The sequence below is a fragment of the Sturnus vulgaris genome, chromosome 9 (assembly GCF_052056855.1).
Source record: "Sturnus vulgaris isolate bStuVul1 chromosome 9, bStuVul1.hap1, whole genome shotgun sequence".
Taxonomy (NCBI): domain Eukaryota; kingdom Metazoa; phylum Chordata; class Aves; order Passeriformes; family Sturnidae; genus Sturnus; species Sturnus vulgaris.
In genome coordinates, this window is record NC_142251.1 from 10,462,219 (window position 1) to 10,481,335 (window position 19,117).

The 19,117-nt window shown below is 44.3% G+C and overlaps 1 protein-coding gene across 3 annotated transcripts in view; it reads left to right on the top strand.

Annotated features, from left to right (window-relative positions):
- Nucleotides 1-376: 376 nt before the first annotated feature.
- The window catches only part of ERI3 (ERI1 exoribonuclease family member 3), a 130,669-nt gene continuing 111,928 nt past the window's right edge, over nucleotides 377-19,117 (top strand). The window contains exons 1-2 of one of the 3 annotated variants that reach the window (XM_088169769.1): nucleotides 377-483; nucleotides 10,165-10,439. In XM_088169769.1, the coding sequence (XP_088025895.1) occupies nucleotides 10,188-10,439 (252 nt within the window). In that variant the 5' untranslated portion in view covers nucleotides 377-483; nucleotides 10,165-10,187. Of the gene's footprint in view, nucleotides 484-704; nucleotides 821-10,164; nucleotides 10,440-19,117 lie in introns of those variants that run through there. The other 2 variants (XM_014872102.2, XM_088169768.1) reach the window with 2 other exon arrangements.

Below are 19,117 nucleotides of genomic sequence, written 5' to 3' on the forward strand. Positions count from 1 at the left end.
AGTTCAGAGAATCACAGAATTGTTGGGATTGGAAGAGATCTCTGGAGATCATGCAGCCCAGTCCCCTTGCCTAGGCAGGGTCACCAGAGCAGGTGACAGAGGAACGCTTCCAGGTGGGTCTTGAATATCTCCAGAGAGGGAAACCCATGACCTCCCTGGGCAGCCTGTTCCAGCATTCCTTGCCATGCTGTCCCATAGCAGCACAGTGCTGGCTGCTGTTCCCTGCACAGCTGGCAGGGATGGGGGCTCAGAACCCTTGCAGAGTATGACAGCTAGCGAGATTTGACATGTCCTGGCTCAGGGTGCCAGCCATGTGAGTGGGGAGGAGCTGCCACAGCTCAGGGGTGTCAAGCAACGACCGGGCACAGTTCAGACACAGCTTTAGGATAAGAGAGATGAGTGAACACAGAGGCATGGAGGCATCAGGAGCTGGGGGAGGCGTCCTGGGGACACGGTGGGATGGCCCTTGAGGACACAGAGCAGGTAAGGGGCGGCCGCGGGGGAGACGAGGAGTCGAGTCGGCAGGGAGAGGATGAGATTCCGCCGGGCACGGAGTGTAGGGATCGGCGCCCGGGAGCCCGGCGGGGCCGGCGCGGCGTCGCGCCGCGGCCACGCGGCGGGGCCGGCCGGAGAGAACTACAGCCCCCAGCGTGCCCCGCGGGGCGGTGCGCCGCATGCGCCTGCGCGAGGGGGCGCGGTGGGTCGGAAGCCCCGCCCCCGGCGGCGGCGGGCGGCGCTGCGGTTGGGCGGCGGCGCTGCCGCTCAGCGCGGGGTCGGGGGTCAGAGTGCGGGCGGTGAGTGGCGGTGCCGGGCACTCGTGGTGCGGAGTGCGGGGCGCGGGGCCCGGCCGGGCCGGGGCGGCTCCGCCGCGGGGGTGGTGCGGGAGGCGGGCGGCGGCTCGGCCCAGCCCTGCGGGGCCCGGCCGGCGCGGGGGGCTCCGTAGGCCTGGCGGAGACGTGGGGCCGCTGTGGCCCGGGGCGGGGGCTGGAGGCCCGGCGCGGAGCGGGGAAGGAGGCCCGGCGCCCCGCGGCGGGGGGGTTCGAACCGAGGGCGTGGGGCGGGGGTGCCGGTGGGGACCGGAGGCGGCCCCGGCCCGATGGGAGGGCGTGGGGTGGCGGAGCCTCGTCCGCTCGACGGCCGGGTTGCCGGGCCCTCCGCGCCCCGGTGCGGCCCTGAGGGGAGGTCTTGGGGGTGGCTGTGGCAGCAGCCCTCCACATCCCAGCTGGAGCGGGATCAGTTGCTTTCAGGGCTTGAGGAAAGGAAAACAGCCCGTCTGCCCGGGGTTGGGCACGGGCTGAGCTGGAGACAGCAGCAGCAAGGATTCTTTTATGTTTTGGGATGTAAAGGTAATGAGGGAGTAGGAGGTTTGTTGGGGTTTTTTTTCCTGTGTTTTTTACTCTGTGAGATTGAACTGAACACCTGTCTCAGATCTTGAGTGTGAAGTAAACTTGAGAAAGCTTAGGAGTACAGGCTGTTTACTTGTTTCCTAAGTGGCAGTAGGAATTTCTTCTCTTTTTCTTTTCTTGCCGCTATGCTTTTACAGGTGTTTTTTTCCAAACTGAGATGTATGAAGAGGTGTTGTCATTTACTGCTTCTGTTCTGTCTTTTACAAGTCCTGTGTCTGGTGGATTTACGTGGTCATTGCTGGCCTGTTTAAGTGTGACATTTGTTTTGCTCCTTCTTTACTTATCTAGTTTCTTTATTGAGCTTTTGGTTCCAGAAATGATGGATTGACAGCTGTTGTTTAGTCTGACCTCTTGATATTATTTCAGGTGTGATACAGGGGACCAGCAAGTTTTCTAATATGTTAATGTTTACACAGTGTGTCAGGAAGGATGAGGTATACAGGGCTCCAGGAAGGTACATCTCCAAAGCACTTGTTCCATCAGATGCTGTTAACAGCCGTTTGAGGATTTTACCTGATTTATTTCTAATGGTAACTTGAATTTATTTTGTCCGGTAGTGGTTTTTTGCAATATTGTAGCATCTCATATCACGTGATATTAAAGTTGCCATTTGAATTTTTATCCAAGAATGAATTATTCTGAAATTCAGTAGTATTAGTTAGAAGTCCAGTTGGTTATTCCCCGCTGTGTAGGCTTGGGAAGTTTGATTTTCAGATATTTTTATTTCCATTTTGAAGCACTGAATTCTGCCCTTTGCAACTGAATTTTCACATTAATTTACACTGTGGACTAAATGCTTGTTTTGTTTCAAAGAGTGGCCCCGTGACCCTTTTATGCATCTTGTTCATCTCAAAATTTGGGTTGCTCTACATGAATGGTGTGTTGGGTTTGTTGTTTTTTGTTGGGGTTTTTTTTTGTTGGTTTTTTGATTTTTTTGTTGTTTTTTTTTTTGTAAAGTTAGTGTGTCTAGATAGATTTGAGTGGTACCAAAATCCAAAAGAAGAAAGTGATTAAAGCCTTTAAAAATTGCCTGTGTGCCTGATGCTAGATAAAGAAGACCTTGGATTGAATAAACACTGATAGGATGTAAAGTTTCTGTTCTGCACTTGAGAGATACTTCAGTTTGCTTTCATTAGAGGACCTGACAACAGTTGTTTTGGTGCTTATCTTATTTTGATTCTGTTAACTTTGGTAGGACTTGGGGGTTTTTTTTGGTTTTTTTTTTTTTTTAGCCCCCTTAAATTTTGGAAATAGAGTTCTGGAAGATACTTAAGTGTGTGAAGTATTTGCATTTTACCCTATGTTTGTGTCAGTCCTGTGGCCATCTGCAGTGGAGGGGCCCAAGGCTGTAGATTGCAGGTATGGTGACATCCAGGTAAATGGTGCAGGACTGCCCAGCGTACCTGGGCTTACAGGAGAGCATGGAGGGCTTTTGTCACAAGTCTTTCTTGCATCCGAAGCAGATATTTTTGCTAGAAATAGTCCTGCTGACACTCTGGTGTTTCAATCTAGTAGTGATGAGCTAACATACCAGTATGGTACCATGGCAAGCAGGGGAATAAAAGAAGAAATGGACAAGTTGAGGCTGTCAAGACATAACCTAGAGCAGAGGTGCTGGCTGTGCTAGGGACCATTTGGACCATTTCCTTTCCCTAAGAGAAGTGATCTCTGCTGGCCCAAGGCCAGCTGAAAAGTTATGTTCTCTCTAGATGTGTTGTGTAGGAAAAGATACTTCTCTTCCAACCAAAATAAATTTTTTTGTTGTTTTTAATTTCAGCTGTATTTGTTACAATCATTATTTTTGTTTCGTGGTTGAATATTTGGGTCAACATCTTCCCTGGCAGATTTTCTGGACTGAGACTGGGTTGTGTGGAAACCATACCCCACTGTAGCTGCTACCCTGCTTGGAGCCTTTGCCAGTGTAACAAGACAGAGCTTTGCCAGAGTACTGGTTTTCTTTTAACACTTCTGGAGCTCATTTGTGAAGATCAAAAGCTACCAGTCTATTGGGCAATGCAAGTTTTGTTTCCCCGAATCCAGGCTGAGATTCATTTGGCACTCTCAGGTGTTAACCTTCATTTTTCAGATAACGAAGATGTGCAGCTGTTTAAGTGGTTTGAACAACTATGGCATTCATGTGTATGGAAATGAAGTAATTACGCATGCCAGATTCCATTAAACAAAGGGTGGCCTACTATGTCTCCTTTCCACTAAATTAGGCCAATATGCAATAGTAGCTTTTACTGACTGTGTAGTAGCTACAAATTTCTAGCTCCTGGCACTGGGAGCTGTGCTGAGGATTGAGAGCACTGAAGTGCCATAAATTTCAGAACTTCTGTCAAAGACCAGGGCTGGGAAAGTTTGAATGAAAACTAAGACATGTTGTTTTTTGACAGCGAATGGATTGACCATTGAAACGAGCTGTCTGAAGGTAGAGGGGAACCTCCACTCTTCAAGCTGCAATTAAAGGCTAGAAACTTTTCTGAAAGATGCTCAAGCCTTTGGGCTCGACTAAGGAATGGAAACTTTAGGGCCAGCATTACATGAAGTTGAGACAGGATGGTCTGGTGGGGCTTTGTGAATTCAAGTTTAATGTGTCTATGCTGCTAGAGCCAAGATAACTTCTCCATTCTCTGCAATGTGCTACGTCATCCCAGGTGTCTCTGTCCTGGTCTGAGTACATGGTTTGGTGAGCAGCTGACTTGACCAACAGCCCCGGTGGCTCATCTCATTCCTGCTTCTGCCAGTGTGGGCCCGTCCTCTTCTTTGAACTTTGGTATTCATCTAGCTTGGCCCTGAGCTAATTCATCTCACTAAACCAGCCGGAAACTATCTTGTTTTAATTGTGTTTTATTCTGGCCGTGTTAGTCCTTTTATAGGTTCCTGTGGTTGAATCAGCTCACAGAAGGGCCAGACAAGCTCAGGAACTGGTGTAATGTAATCAGCAGGAAAGTAAGACTGAGATGGAAGGACAGGCCTGCCTCCTTTTGGCCTCCCAGAACTATTGGCTTGGTTAACCTCGTTTTGTGTAGTTTCACACTGGTGTATTTTCTTATGGCTCCCAGGCAGATGCAGGAGATTGGACTAGAGGATTTTCGGTCTGATCCTGTGAAACGGTTCTTTTCCTCAATAGCAAATCTGTTCTTCTTCTTTGGCTTTTGCTGTATGTGTCCCTGTTATTGCTTCTTTGTTTTAATTTTTGTTCTTTCCTTTCTCTACGTTTCTTCTAAGTGACCAGTCCTTTGCTGTGTGGAACTTCTTCAGACTCCAGCTTAGACCCGTTTACTCATCTGCAGTTACTCTTGGAGAAGGTTTAAAAATACACAGCAAAGCCTGTCTTAGGAGACCAGTCAAGGAGCTGACGAAAGTGGGTTGCCTAGCAGAGGCGGCCTAATAAAATTGGAGTGGAATTGTACTGTGCATCTTTGGGACGGCTTCTGGGTGGTCTGTTGAGACAAATTCATGTCCTGCTGGTGTGGAGTCTCATGTGGGTTTCACTGTGTTGTCAAGTGAACTGAGATGTGTTTGTTTCCCAGCTTTGTAGGGTGCCATAGCTCCAGCAAGCGCTTCCCTAAGTAATCAGCGCCTTCGGCCTTGCACATTGTGATCTCACAAGCCATCGCGTCTGTGATGTCACAATGGAAGAGATTCTGGTGCTCTGACATGTGTGGTCGTGCCTTTGACAAAATCAGCCAAGGAACCCAGCGGCAAGAATGAGCTCAAGAAATGGGAGAGACCTTCCTTAACCCAAGAGTGCCCTCCATCCTTTAGGCAGCCTTTTCCATGTTCACTTATCTCTTCCACAATGACCATACAGAGGGAACCAGTGCTTGTATAGGGCGAATTATTTTTTTCAGTTGACCTACCAAGATGCATGTTTCTCCCAGATGAGCAGCTGCCCAACTCTCCTCCTGTACCCCTCATTCTTTTCTGTTGTTCCCCTCACTTGTACTGCTTCTAATTTTAGACTGTAAGTTCTTGAGAACAGGGACCACCTAATCTGTAGTGGGAAGAGCCTGGGTGTGATTATGGAGTACTGTAAAAACAAAATGATGAATTCCAAGTTGTATCTGGGCTGAGTAATGGTGGGGCAGCATATAGACATGCCATGACATTACAGATTTTCCAAAACACAGGCGTGGTTGTCTAGCAGTGCCGGAGACAAAGCCAGCCAAACATGAAGGGAGTGCAGCCGTGAATTGTACTGTTCTCATGTTCAAGTGATGATACTGTGAGGTTAACAAATTAAAGAAAGAAGCAAATTTACCTGTCTAAAATTGTGTCACTTTATTAAACAGTTCTAAAAGCTTTGTCTTTTGTTATTTGTTTTACTTTATGTTGGTTGGGCTTTTTTGCAAATTTGAGTGGTGAGAGTGGGTAAGCTTGTCTTGTTCATAGTCTCTTGTTTCCTGCCTCACAGACTAGCCAGATGCTGTCATTTTTGGACTGTAGTTCATCTAATGAAATACTTAGGTTTAGGTTAAGGTTGATTAAAAAACACCCTGAGTTATCTCTATTATTCTTCAGTTATATCTTCACACAAGTAAAATATGGGCTCACATTTGACCTCTCAGTATGCATTTGAACAGCTACCAAAATTGAAGCCCTGCATTTTTTGTTATACTGTGTTCCAGGTGTTGCTGAATATATGCAATTTCGTTCTACAGAAAGCATTCCATAACTTTTTTCCTCCATGATTCAGTAAAATAGGCAAACCTGACTTACATTTTGGATTGGTTTTGGTTGCACTAGCCTTGAGTTCAGTTGTCTGTTGGAGGCCAGAAGGCACAGCTGCCCCTACCCAGGTTTTGCAAAAAATAATAAACTGAAGCATTTTACTCCCAGAGCTTGCTTGCTTTTATTTTTTAATTTCAGTTTGTCGTTTAGGTTAGTTGGGGGTTTTCTTGTTTGTTTTGTAATATGGTGGAGTGCTGTCTTGCAATGCCAAAATAATTTAACATGTAAGTGAAGGCTCTCATAAAATGTAATTTCTTGGGTCACCCTGCCAATGTGAAGTTAGATGTTGACTTCCTGCCCCTTCCGTACTCAGCTTATCAAACTGGAAAGTAGAGAGGAATATTTTGGGCTTAAAGGCAAACTGTAATTTTAATTAGATGTACTTGTAAAAAGTTCATATTTATGTTATGTGCCAGGAGTCATTAAGCTCAAGTTTGTAGTAGGCTAATTTATCCTGCCATTGATGAATTTGACTCATCTGGAGCTTAGGTGATGCACATCTCTCTGTGGTTTTGGGGCTGCCCTGCAGGCAGGGGGACAGCATTTGCACTGCCCTGCTGGCTCTTGTCACCAGCATTCTTCACGTGGCAAGAGTTCCCTGTCTTGTTCCTTGCTGCTTTGGTTGTCCCTAAGCAACTTTCCCAGGAGGAAGCCTGGCATGCAACAGCCGCCAGTGCAGATTCTCCGCTTCACACTCAGTGGGGCCCCTGGCAAAGCTGATGGCTACAGCTGGCACTTGCCTTTCTCTTGGCTTTCCTTCCTTACTGGTGATCAAACTGTCGTGTTTTACTATCATGTGCTTGGACTGCTAAAGAAGCAAGAGCTGTGGTCAGCCTGAACTTGTCATGGTACCTGCAGCTGATTTTTTAAAAAATTTATTTTTTAAATGCTGATTTTAGCCATGTGTCACATGGGACACATGCTGTTACACAGCACAGAACACATGCTATCTTCCAGCTGAAACCCACCACATACGGCCATTTCCCATCTTACTGGGTGTAGCAAATGTAAAGTGCTGTCACATTTTCCTAGGTCTGTGTACAATCTGTCAAAATAATTCCTGAGGTCCAACCTCAGTTCATGGTCCCATTACATTTCATACGTATCTGTGTGAGGAATTTGAGCTGTGTGATATGAAATATTAACCTAGTAGGGTTGACTGCCAGATGTGACAGCTTGCACTGTCTGAGATTATAATCTGATCCTGTGTGTATAAGAAATATATATATGGTGTTTTATATAGGTTTGGAAATGGAATCACTGAACATGTGGATTTATATGGCTAGAGCTGGGTTTTTAATTTTTGAAGCTGCATTGCTTACTTTGTTGTCTCTTGGAAAAAAATACAGGATAATTACTAGTGCTTTGCATTGTCATAGCCATTATAAATGCTTTTCATGACATCTAATAAAGTGTGTTTGCTCACCAGCTATCTTGTGCTCTGAGGCACTCTGACCTTGCCAAAGAAGATGATGTGAGGTCTTCCCAGGGCAACCAGAGCAGTGGCTGGGTAAACATACCGTTAAAACTTCATTTGGCTGAAGGTGCAGAGTTTGCAGTGGGATTGCCCTTATTTGTATGCTGCCTGTGTAGGGAAATCCACATGCAATACTCCACTCACGCGCCTTTGTTCGGAGCACTGCTCCCTCTGCCACACGGGAGAGTGGGGAGGGAGGCTGCCTTTAGGATGGGGAGCCTGATCCTGTTGCTAGATATGGACCATTGCAGAAGCTGGTAGTGTAAACGGGCACTGGATGTTGGCTGTTGCTTCCCTCCGCTGATGTCACATGGTACTTTTGTGACCCTGACCTGCCATGCCAGGGTCTGGCATGATGCTGCTGTGTCTGCGTGGGGATATGCCTGAATCCTGCCAAGGCGCCTGGTTTACCTTTGCCATGGACTCAGTGGCTCAGAAACCTCTGCACCACTGTGTGTAGTGCAACCCAGCCTGAAGATTCATGGGGTCCATGTCAGATACCCTGGTGTTGCCAGAGAAGAGATCTTGCTGCGGGTGGGTGGATAATACATGTTTTATTACCTGTATTTGATACAGGCCTGTCTACCTCCCCCACTCCAACTGTGTATTTTACTTGATGCAGTAGGCTAAAGACCAGGTTTTCCTTCAACTAACTTAAAAGTGGCTTTATTCTGAGGGATTGTATTTGTTGTGATGGGCCTTTAGACTCATAGTAGTTAGAAGATTTAAAGCATGTTTACCTTAAATATGACTTATCTGGCACATGTTAGAAGTAAATATATGTACTTCTATTTGGTTGTAATGCATTTATGAATGGCAGCCAAAGCTGTAGATGGAAAGGCAACAGGTAGAACTGAGCCCCTTTAATGCTACGTTGGTCTCTTCGTTTTTGGTTTTGGAGGTACCTGCTGTCTGGCACACTGCTTTAATAAAGCAAACAGCTTCAAAACATGAAGGCCTTAAGCCAGGGGTGATGCATATATGCTGTGGAATTGGCAATGTGGGCACACTGGCTCGGTCTTAAACATTTCAACTTCTTTGATTTTTGCCTTTCACTCAAAAGCTTGGAAAGGGAAGGTTACCAAATGTGTGTTTACTCGAAGCACACAAACTGCTTATCTGCAATTATCTCCTAATCTGGTCCTTCCGAGTTTCTATGGTCTCACAGGTAAATACAGATTTAGCTGTTATTCAAGGCATATTATTTACCTCATTAAGTATGTGTTTTGGCATGTGCATTATTTACCTGATGGACTAACGGATGGGAGAGAGCAAATGCTGTCTTTTGTGCAAACAGTGACTTTGTTCTTGAGCAACAAGTCCCCATTTTGCTGTGGCCACTTTGTCTCTATGTCTCACAGTGGGTGCTTCCATCCCTTTATGGTAGAGCAAAAAGCCAGCACAGGTGGGGGTTGGCCATGCTCATAAAAGGGCAGGTGGGTGGCATGTCAAGTGATGGAGTCCTTCCATGAGCAGTGAGACCAACTGTGGGGATAGATTTAAATATCTATAAGATTGTGTGTATGTATATGCACACACAAGTAGAGGGGTACTCCTATCCTTCTTGAAGAGGACTGAGTTGGTGCAATTTGCTTGTGTAGCTATTGATCCCTGTACCCACCATAAGCTGGTCTTGAATTTTCATCTCTCTAGATCTGTTTACAGCCCTGAGGCTGACCCATCTTGGATAGTTACAATCCTGGCAACTTTTTCCTTTAGAAAAGTTTTAGAAGAAAAGTAGCAGGAGGGGAAATCCTGGTAGTCTCAGGGATAATGCAATTTATTAAATAGTGTTTGTTAAATAAAAGTATCAGAAGGTGATGACTGAGTGAGGTATTTCTTTGGGAGGAAGTCTGTAGCCTATAGAATTCTTGTGTGTGATTATTTGAACTGATATCCCCATCTGAGAGAAATACCTGAAGTAAGAAGTGGAGTGTAGCACTAAAATCACATCTCTGAGAAGCCTCGTATACAAAGCAAATGAGAACTTTCCTGGGGAGCAGCCTTCCAGCCACGGGGCACCTGGATTTGTAATGGAAGTGCCATATTTTGGTGCAACTGGCAGATGTTTCAGGGCCAAGCTGTTTGGATAAGTTGTAGTGTTGGAATGTGTATTGCTGCGTTTAATTTTTACTATGCACCAGAAACTGCATTGTATATGAAAAGATAAAAGGCCTCAGAAATTTCAGCAGGGCTTAGACTGGATATTCTGTGTTTTAGTTGGTTTGTGTTATGTTCTGCTATAGTGAGGTTCAGCAGTGGGGTGTGATCTGGTGCCTGGAGCCATGACTGTTGTGTATCTCATAGTTCTTAATTTAGAGTCATCTGCAGAGGTTAATTTTCAGTTGCCTGTGATTCTGGACACCTTAAGCTCAATCCAAATGTCATCTATTGCACTTGGAGCAGGTCGCTCTATTATTTCAGGTTTGCGATGCTGAAACCTCCACTCTCCACTGGGAAGCACAAAGGGAATCCCTGTCAGAGGAGGATGCAGATACCAATAGAGATGATATGTGTGCATGAGTAACATGAGTCTCTCTTCAGTTTCAGATGCCTCTGGATGTTCAATGATAGCATTTCTCCATACTGGAGCAGCAAAGTTTCCCCAAAACTTACTTTCAAGGTCAAGACAAGCTGTGTCCCCCCTCTTCCCAGCTGGTGTTCTCAAAGGGTTCAGCTCCATCGTAAGCAGGAAACTGGCGTCCCACGGCTTTGGAGCTTCCATGGCAGCAATGTCATCCTTCCCTCCACAGAGATATCACTACTTCTTAGTGCTGGATTTTGAGGCTACGTGTGATAAACCGCAGATTCATCCTCAGGTAAATAACTAATCCTGTTAATTATTGCCTTGCAACTTCCTGCTGCTCTTCTGAGAGGTAGAAATTAAAAACACAGTACTGGCTCACTAATCTTTTCTGGTTTGTCCCACCTCCTTTCTGTTGCTGGTTCTCCAGAGCTCTTGCCAGTCACCTGCTGTCTCAGGAGTAATCTCTGGACTATTTGGTGGGAATGAATAAAGAAGTCTTATTTCCATCAAGGAAGTGACAATTCATGTGTTATTGAAAACAACTTTTAAGTCATGTATACTTGTGATTTGTCTGACCTGGGAAGAGTCTAAAAGTTTTTGGCTGGAAACTTGCATTGATAAATGGCAGCCATGTTTAATTCTGCAAGGAAAAAGGCTATTGGTAGTGAACAGCTTTAGGAAAAGAATATTTTAAATGATGGGAATATGTGCAACATAATGGAATTTCTAAGTAGAGAAGAAAAACAGTTTTTAGATAATTTCAGCAAGATCAGGTATCTTGCCTGGGTTTTAACCCTGGAGTGTAATGAGACAGGAAGAGTTCAGCTTCAGAGAGATCTTTCAGCACTTTACCACTTGAGATATACAGAGATCCAGATGAAGTACAGAGCTTTTCTGCAAACAGTTCTTCCACAGTACTGTAGAGCAGATTAGTAAAAATATTCTCATCAGGATGGGCCCAGGTTTTCAACTGGAAAACTGTACTAAAAAGAAAAAAATCCCCGATACTAGGTTGGTAGTGAACAAACAGAATTTCTGAGTCTAAGGTGGACTCAACCTCCTCTGCCAAGTAATTGGTCTGCATATATTGGTAATACCTGCATTGGGTCACAAAAACTTCCTTTTGCTTTGTTTTGACTAAATGAAAGGCTTAAGCAGTTTTCAGCGTGGTGTCTCATTACTGAAGTGACTCAATGCATCGTGTTCATTTCCCAGTGCCGCTGTGGTTTCCCTTGAGCTTGTCCTAACAAAAGGTTGCTGCAAGTTAGGATCAAACTTGACTCCTCTCTTCCCCAGTAGTGCCTTGGTGGGTGCTGCCTGGTCTTCATCTTTCTTGAAAAATGTATAGCAAATTCCCTGCTCTTTTGCTGGCTCTTTGTGGGAGGCTGTTGTGGCTCTGCATCCAATTCTACTAGCAGACTCTTAACTGCTCTCCAAGTGAGATGTCAGGCTATTTCCTGCATGCTCTGCCTCGGGTGCACAGACCTGTCAAAGCTGTAAATTGGATCTACCTTGTCCCTTTGGATATGGGCTTGGTCTGTGCACATTTTGATGCAAAACCATGATGCATGTGGAGCTAGTTTACAGCTGGCAGTAAAAAGGAGCATGAGTGGAATATGATTACTACTGTTTTAAGGAGCTTTGTCCCCAAGTCCTTGCCAGGGAAAGTAATGGTCTGGGCCAATGCAGATCTGCTATATATTTTGTTGGTGAGATGGCACCTTTAAGGTGGAGATATTCTTCAGTGTTGTTTTTCCAGTCTGCTGTGTTCAGTGCCTGTCTGCATCATATAATGTGTTGAAAGGGCTGTCAGTCCCTCACATCCTCACCAACAAATTAGTTTGACAAATAAAGAAATTACTTTTGCTACATGGGGCTCAATGTAGCTGGAAAAGCTGAAGGTGCCTGCCAAAATTGGGAAACTTAATAAAATGAGGCTTCAGTTGATGTCCTTACCTTCCTCTTAAGTCTTTGCTGACCAGCATGGCTTTTGTCCTCTTCACTGCTAGGCTGTATGTCATGGTGAGCAAACTGTGCCATGCATTTCAGCGATGTTTTCTGCAAAGTTTTAGTGACAGGATCTTTCACCATGGGATTGATAGACAGGTTTGGTATGAGGCCAGAGCTGGGAGCTAGAAATGGTTAGGTGCTGATCTTCACTGTGATACTGATAATTTTTTTTGCTTTTATTTTAATACTTGCAAAATAGAAGTCTAGATACTATGAAATTCAAATGCATTGGGATTTGATGAGAAGGCTGTGCATACAGAGCTAAGCTAAGCTGTAATCTATGTTACTTTAAGTGAGTAGGCATAGCTGTAAATTTAGCCAGTTCAGCCTAAAAATCTTACAAGAGTTCACTTGCCACCTATACAGCACATTTCACATTTCTCACTCACTGCTCTTCAAAATATTCTGGCTTCTTACAAGAAACTACTGAAAGAGCTATCTTTTTATGTACACTAAGATGTGTGAGTGCCACATCTGCTCCCCCTCCCATTGTATTTACTCGTGCTCCTCTGTAACTGGCAGCCTTACTGACTTTATCCCTGGGGAAGTCCTTCATGCTCATTCGTGAGCCCTGAAGACCCCTTCATTTCCATTCCCTTTCACATTGCCTGATCTCTCTCTGAGGTCTCGTGCTATGGCCTCTGTAATGGGGATCAAGGAGGGTCAAGGACAGTGGTATTCCCCTGGGAAGCCATCTGCATTGTGGCTCCAGTGGCTGGGACTGCTGGCTGAGTGCTTTTGGCTGCTGCCCTGTGCTTTACCACTCACTCCTGTGTTGGGCATCGAGGGTCCTTCATGTTCCCTGCCCTAAACCCACAAAGGAATGGGAGCATCATTGCAGCCCTGATTTCTGACTGCTTTCAGAAGATACGCCCCTCCATCCAAATGCTTGTTTATATACACATAGAAACCGCTTAGCTTTATTGGTTTTCTGGATGTATGCATGAATAATGGGACCATCCCAGAGAGAAAAGAAGGTGTGGGGGGTTTTAACTGCACAGTATGTGTCATGTAGTGTTTTAGCCAGCCAAAGGTCATTAGGGGTTGGCAGTAAGAGATGTTTATGGCTGGCCTCTCGCATCTCTTTAAAGCTTACCTTGCGCCTTTGGAATGTGATCCGAAGCCCAATGGGGTCAGTTGGGAGCTGTCATTCTGCGGAGGTCAGTGGACCCTGAACAGTGGTGGTGTGTTTCATTTTTCAGCTCTGAGTTTTTTCTTTACTCTCTGGTAAAAGTTTATAAGTACCTTATGCTTTTATACACTGTCAGCCCATAGAGCTGGGTACATATGGAGCTTTAGCTTCATGAGAAGATGCATTAAATAAGTGAGAGTCTTGCTCTTTTGTCCCTTTGTCCTTGTAGACACCAGTGTTTATAGTGGTCAGTGCTTTCAATGACAATGTTAAGCAGCTCCACAGACTTAGATCTGTGGCTGCCTTTATTAATGCAGTAAGGAGGTGTGTCTCTTTCAGTCAGCAAGCCAAGTATCTTGCCTTCAACTTCAGCCGAGTGGTTGAAAAGAAATTATTTGTTTTAAATATAAAAAGTCTGAAGGTAGAAATCAGATCTGTTCAAAGCTGAATTTGAAATTAGCCTTATATATATGATATTAATCTCTAATCTATTAAAGCCACTTAAATGAAAATCAAATAAAATTCAAGCTCTGTATGTCTGCTGCCTGGAAGTGTAAAAGAGCATCAGACCTCTGACCTGGTAGAAGGAGCTGGATCTAGGAGCTGCTAAGCTGCTAAATGAGCTTTTGGTAATGATAAAGTTGTGTTTTCTCATGTCAGTTTTTTCAGGTCTTCAGTGTCTCAGATTTCACTCAAATTGGTAATCATTTGGGAAGTAGAAATTTGCATCTTTCAAACTCTCTATAAAGGGAAAATATGAAATGTTCAGATCTTCTCATTGCTGAAGAAGGTTGTGACCAGAAGCAGAAGAATAAATTGTTTACAGACAATGTTTTCTGTGTCCTCCTAAGCAGTACTTTTTAAATGCAAAAATATCTTGATATTTTTTGTAAGTGTATCCTAGATACTTCAACTGTGTTCAGCACACATTTAGTTTGTTATTTTGGGAGCGTTTTTAATTATAATTGCTGTCAAAATGAAACTGGATATACTAACAAATACAAAACATCACTCACTGTTTCACCATAAACACTGACACTGACTAAGCAGATGTTCAGTTACTAATTTAAGTGTTCAAACAATTCTGGATGATCATAGTACATATTGTGATTGGCAAAAGTGTATTTACAAATAGGAGCCAATCTTTCTGTAAGATAATATTAAGTACAAATGCAGAAGGTTATATCGGGTTCAGTCTGTATTTCCTTGAGTGCTGCCGTAAAAGAGCATTACACGTGTTTTCCCTTGAACATCCATCTCACATCCAGCTCACAGTCATGGGCATGTACAGCTGGAGTGGCTGTGATGATCTGTACAGCTGCCTGTCCTGCTCTATCCACGATCTTGTTACTGCAGCAGGGACAACCGAGTCGTGTGTCTCTGCTCCTGAGGTGCTGTGATTTATAGACTGACCTTGTAATGGGAATGGATGTTGATTTCCACCAAATTTAGGCCTTATCAACAGATGTGCAGTCCCTGCCAAGCTCTCTGCGTAAGGTGACTAGATAGAGCATAGAGAAGCTGCCTTGGGAGCCACAGCTGGAGCTACTTTGTAGGAGGAATTTGTCCTTGAAATCGCAAACTTGCTGCAGGAGGAGGCAATGGGGGGATGGCCCATCTGCTGGGAAGCAAGCTGCAAGGTAGCTTGTGTGTGCTTTCCACGTCATTTTCTATGGAGATTGCATCAAGGCAATCCCAGCTGAAGGCCAGGATGGGAATGCAGATGTCTCACACAGTAACAGACATTGTCACAATCCTACCCAGAGGCAGATAAAGGACATATGTGTGCCTGTACCTGCCTATTCTATCTGGACAATCCCACGTAGCAGCTTTCTTCTTGCACTGGTTTGGCTATTAAGCTCAATGCACTAGAAATCACCTGCCAGAACCTTTATTGAAGATGATCATGAGTTGCTGAAAAATAAAGAAATTCAGGCTTGTTTCCCATGGCAACTTTAACTCAGCGTAAGTATTAAAGTGGAATATTAATCTGCAATTACCTATGTTCACGCATCTTAGGCTTGGGTGTAGTTTTAATTACCTACTTCTCAATTCTGCTTCTTACAGTGCTGTTTCTAAAGAAATGCTGTCAAAAATGCATGCAACATAGCGACTTAAAAGTCTTTTCTTTCTTTTAGTAAAAGTAAGTAAATATATATATATTTATCACCTCTTTGCCAGTTATGGCTGGTTTTATGCCATTGTTCTTACGTCAGAATGCTGTAAGTTCCTAGAGTGGCAGGAAACAGCTCATATAAGAGCCCTTTCAAATGGATTTTCCTGTTTTCATTGAGTTTTGAACAAACGTCTTTAGGCCTTGTAGCTTTAGAGGGTTACACTGCACCTGGCGTCTCGGACCTGCACTCACTTTGCCTTGGAGACCTCCCTCATTCTCCCAGTAAGTGGGGACAACCGTGCTGTGACCCGTACAAATCTGACAGGGTGGGTTATGAGTTCAGGCAACAGAATTAGCTGTATTTATTTAAAACCTGATGAGCTAGAGAACATGAACAGTTATTGAACCCTAATCTCCTGGAGACCACAACCATGAGACCACCAGGCAAGACATCTGATGTATGAAAAAAAATTCAAAGCAATTTCTTATTTAAAGATATAAACCCAGCATTATTATAGCAACAAGTCTAAAATACCAGGGCACTCAGGTGGCCAATGGCTGCCGTCCTAACCTGACCTAACCTGCTCAGCTTTTGGCTGGTTATTGACAGACTGATGAGATGACTAAAGCAATCAGTCATGTTGCCCTTTCCCTCACAATGTGCAGAGGCCCCACATCAGTTATGAATCCCTCTGTGCAATTCCCCACCTGTGCTGTTTGAACACTGTATCCTTAGCTGTGCAAACATTACACATCGTTTAGGTGACAAGTTGCAAAGTTAAGTAGACTTGTTGTTACAGCAGAAAGTAGTTGAGTGGCAGTCACCCTGAAAAGAAAAGATCCGGGCTAGCTCAGGAATGTGCAAGTCTGCTGGATTGTTCGCCTCTCTATAAAGCCGCTGATGAGGGCTATGTGTGCTTCTGGAAATACTCCCATCGTGCATTTTGAAGTGAAGGGGATGGATGTCACAGGTTTGTACGTTTGCTGTGCTAGTCCTGCTGTGTGCGTGGCCCTATGTGGTTGTCGATGATCGGTGTGTGCCTGCTGCTCTTTCACAGCCTCTGACGTATGGGAAATACGTTGCATTGCTCCCAGCTTAATGTTTTAAAACCAAGCAGTATTCTTTCATGACATGGCACCCATCTAGTGCTATTTGGGGATGGTGCTTTTCAGGCTGTTGTGGTTCCTGAGAAATGGTCTTCGCTGTTTTAAAGTGGTCTTGTCTTAGCTTTGAACAAAACTTTCCTGATAAGGCAGCAATGCAACCCAGCTTTTTTAGTGAGAAGGACACAGGACATGCCTAAATCTTGTGTGATTTTTCCCCTTTATGCCAAGCTTGCTGTGCAACCATCCCTGTGTTGTCTTTGTTGGTCTATGCAATTGTTAGCTGGCAGAATAACTCTTCATAACGTTACTTTGTTCCTCTCTGTCAGGCAGAAATGCGCTGTCATCAGCAGCTAGTTGTGATGTCTGTGAAACCCTGGGTATTCATTTACATGCGCTAATGTGCCCTTTCTGCCCATCCCAGATGTTTTAGTGTCGTTGGGAACATTGATCATTTGTCCTGCTCAATATCAGGTGAAGAGGTTGGGACTTGAAATGATCTGATAATTCTGCAACTGGGACTGCACAGGCTGTTTGTCTGCCATAGACAAGAGTGGATGTGAAAAAGGATATAGTGTAGTTGCCATCTTGCAGTGGAAAGGTAATACATGGAAATATGTGTGTGTGTGCTGTTTTTAATCTGGTTTGAGTGCTAAACTTCCCCCAAACTGTCAAGCTTAAATTGTTGTTGACTGTGTCAGTAGAGATGTTCTGGGTGGTTAAATATATGTCAATAGTGCTTGAAGAAACACGTTGAAGTGTTGATGTCTGTTGGTCTATATTTCTCATCCCATGTGTGAAAAGAGGAGGGAGATTCTGCCTTATTCTTGATGTCTGGGTCCTGCTGGAAAAATCAAAATAGCTTAGTGGGTTTTGGCAGGGAACGATGCTGCTGGTGGTGAGAGGCAGCCTGGGAGGAAATGATTACTGAAAGTTTCGTTAAGGATGGCAGGACAAGAGTAGTGATCCTGCTGTCATAATTTCAGGTGGAATGGCAGGCATGAAAAACTCCCTAGGACCACAGTGGTAAGTTTAGGACAAAAGTATCATTTGCAAGACGTGGATCCTCCTTTTGTTGGCTCTGTAAGAAGTAACATGAGCTGATGAAGTATTTCACTTTGTATTCCATACTCTCTAGAAGAAAAAAAAGGTACTATTTCAAGAGAGTGAAGAAGAGAATCAGTGAGTGTGACCAGGGGTCTGCAAAACGCAGCTGTGGTATTGGGGTGTATATAAGATGAGGTCTTTGTTGCAAGGCAATGAAAAAGGCAATGTTCTGGCCTGTGTCTGCTGTGGGTAGGAAGAGCAGTTGGGAATTTAAACAACAGCAAGGGAAATTCAGATTAGACATTAGGAAAAACTTTCCAATGATAAGACTAATGAAACAGGAGGATAGAGTGAGTGCCTGGGGAGTGTGTGAGTCTCTCTTATTGGAGTCGGTAAAAACAGCCTAGACAAAGTCAGAAATTATTTAGGGGGTGATGATGCTGCCCTCAGGCAGGTGCATGGACTAGATGTCTCTTTTAAAGCTGAAGCTCCTGGAGGCATGTGATTAGATGGGGATTTCAGCTTCTATTAAAGAAAGAGAAATGGTCCCTCACACTCAGAGTTGTAAGGCAGCACTGGGAAATAAGAGCCACATTTGATGTCAGTGCAGAATGCAAAATGCAACTCAAAATTTATCTTTGAGGAAATCCAGCCTTTGACATTGGGTTTCAGTGCCTGAGTTTTGGGGGTAGGCAGTGTGATTCACCTGAGAGCAGGGGGAAGAAGAAACATTGGATAATCAATGGTCAGGCAGCAGAATTTTTCTTCACATCATCTTATCCCAGTGTTTCATGGTCTTCCCATATTCCTTCCAGTTCTCTTGTGTTTTGTTTTTGATGTGTGTTTCCCTTCACACTTTTCTGGGATATAGTAGTTCTTTTAAATGTATCAAGTTGTTAGGTGTGTGCATATGTGTATTTTAAGCTAGGTAGTGATGGAAAAAAGAAATTTGGAGGTCATCTGCTTTCCCAAAGGTTTATCAGTAGGTTTAATCAGTACACAGAGTAACTTAGCCAGGACTGAGGCACTGAGAGGCTCCACTGTGTGTGTGCAGGCAGGCATCCTTTGGAAAGCCAGGATAGCCCTGATTCAGCAGAAGTCCTGCTATTCTGCACTGGAGAGGTGTTGCCTTTATGGTATTTGTTTTGGTTAGTTTAATAAAAATTTAGAAGTGGGAAAAGACCTATGAGGTCATCTTGGTTACTGCCCCTGAGGGCCAGTGCAAGGCTGCTCATTTGGAAATGGCTTTAGTTAAAATAATAATTAAGGCAGAGAATGGAAACTGGGGAGGCAGATCCGTTAGACTAGTGCTATCCTTACTATGTCCCTTTTCGATTTTAATTGCCTTGGAAAAAAAAAGAAAATCACAAGGCTTTAAAAGCTCTGATTCTTTCTGCTCTTCAACGCCCCCACACCCTCTCCCCGATCTTGGAGGCATCAACTCTCATCTGTCAAAGTGTAAATCAGCAATTAAAACACAAACAGCGAAATGCCAAAGATGACCCGAAGCACAAAGCAACTGACAAACAAGTCCGGACAAATCGGCGGATAATTTATAAGC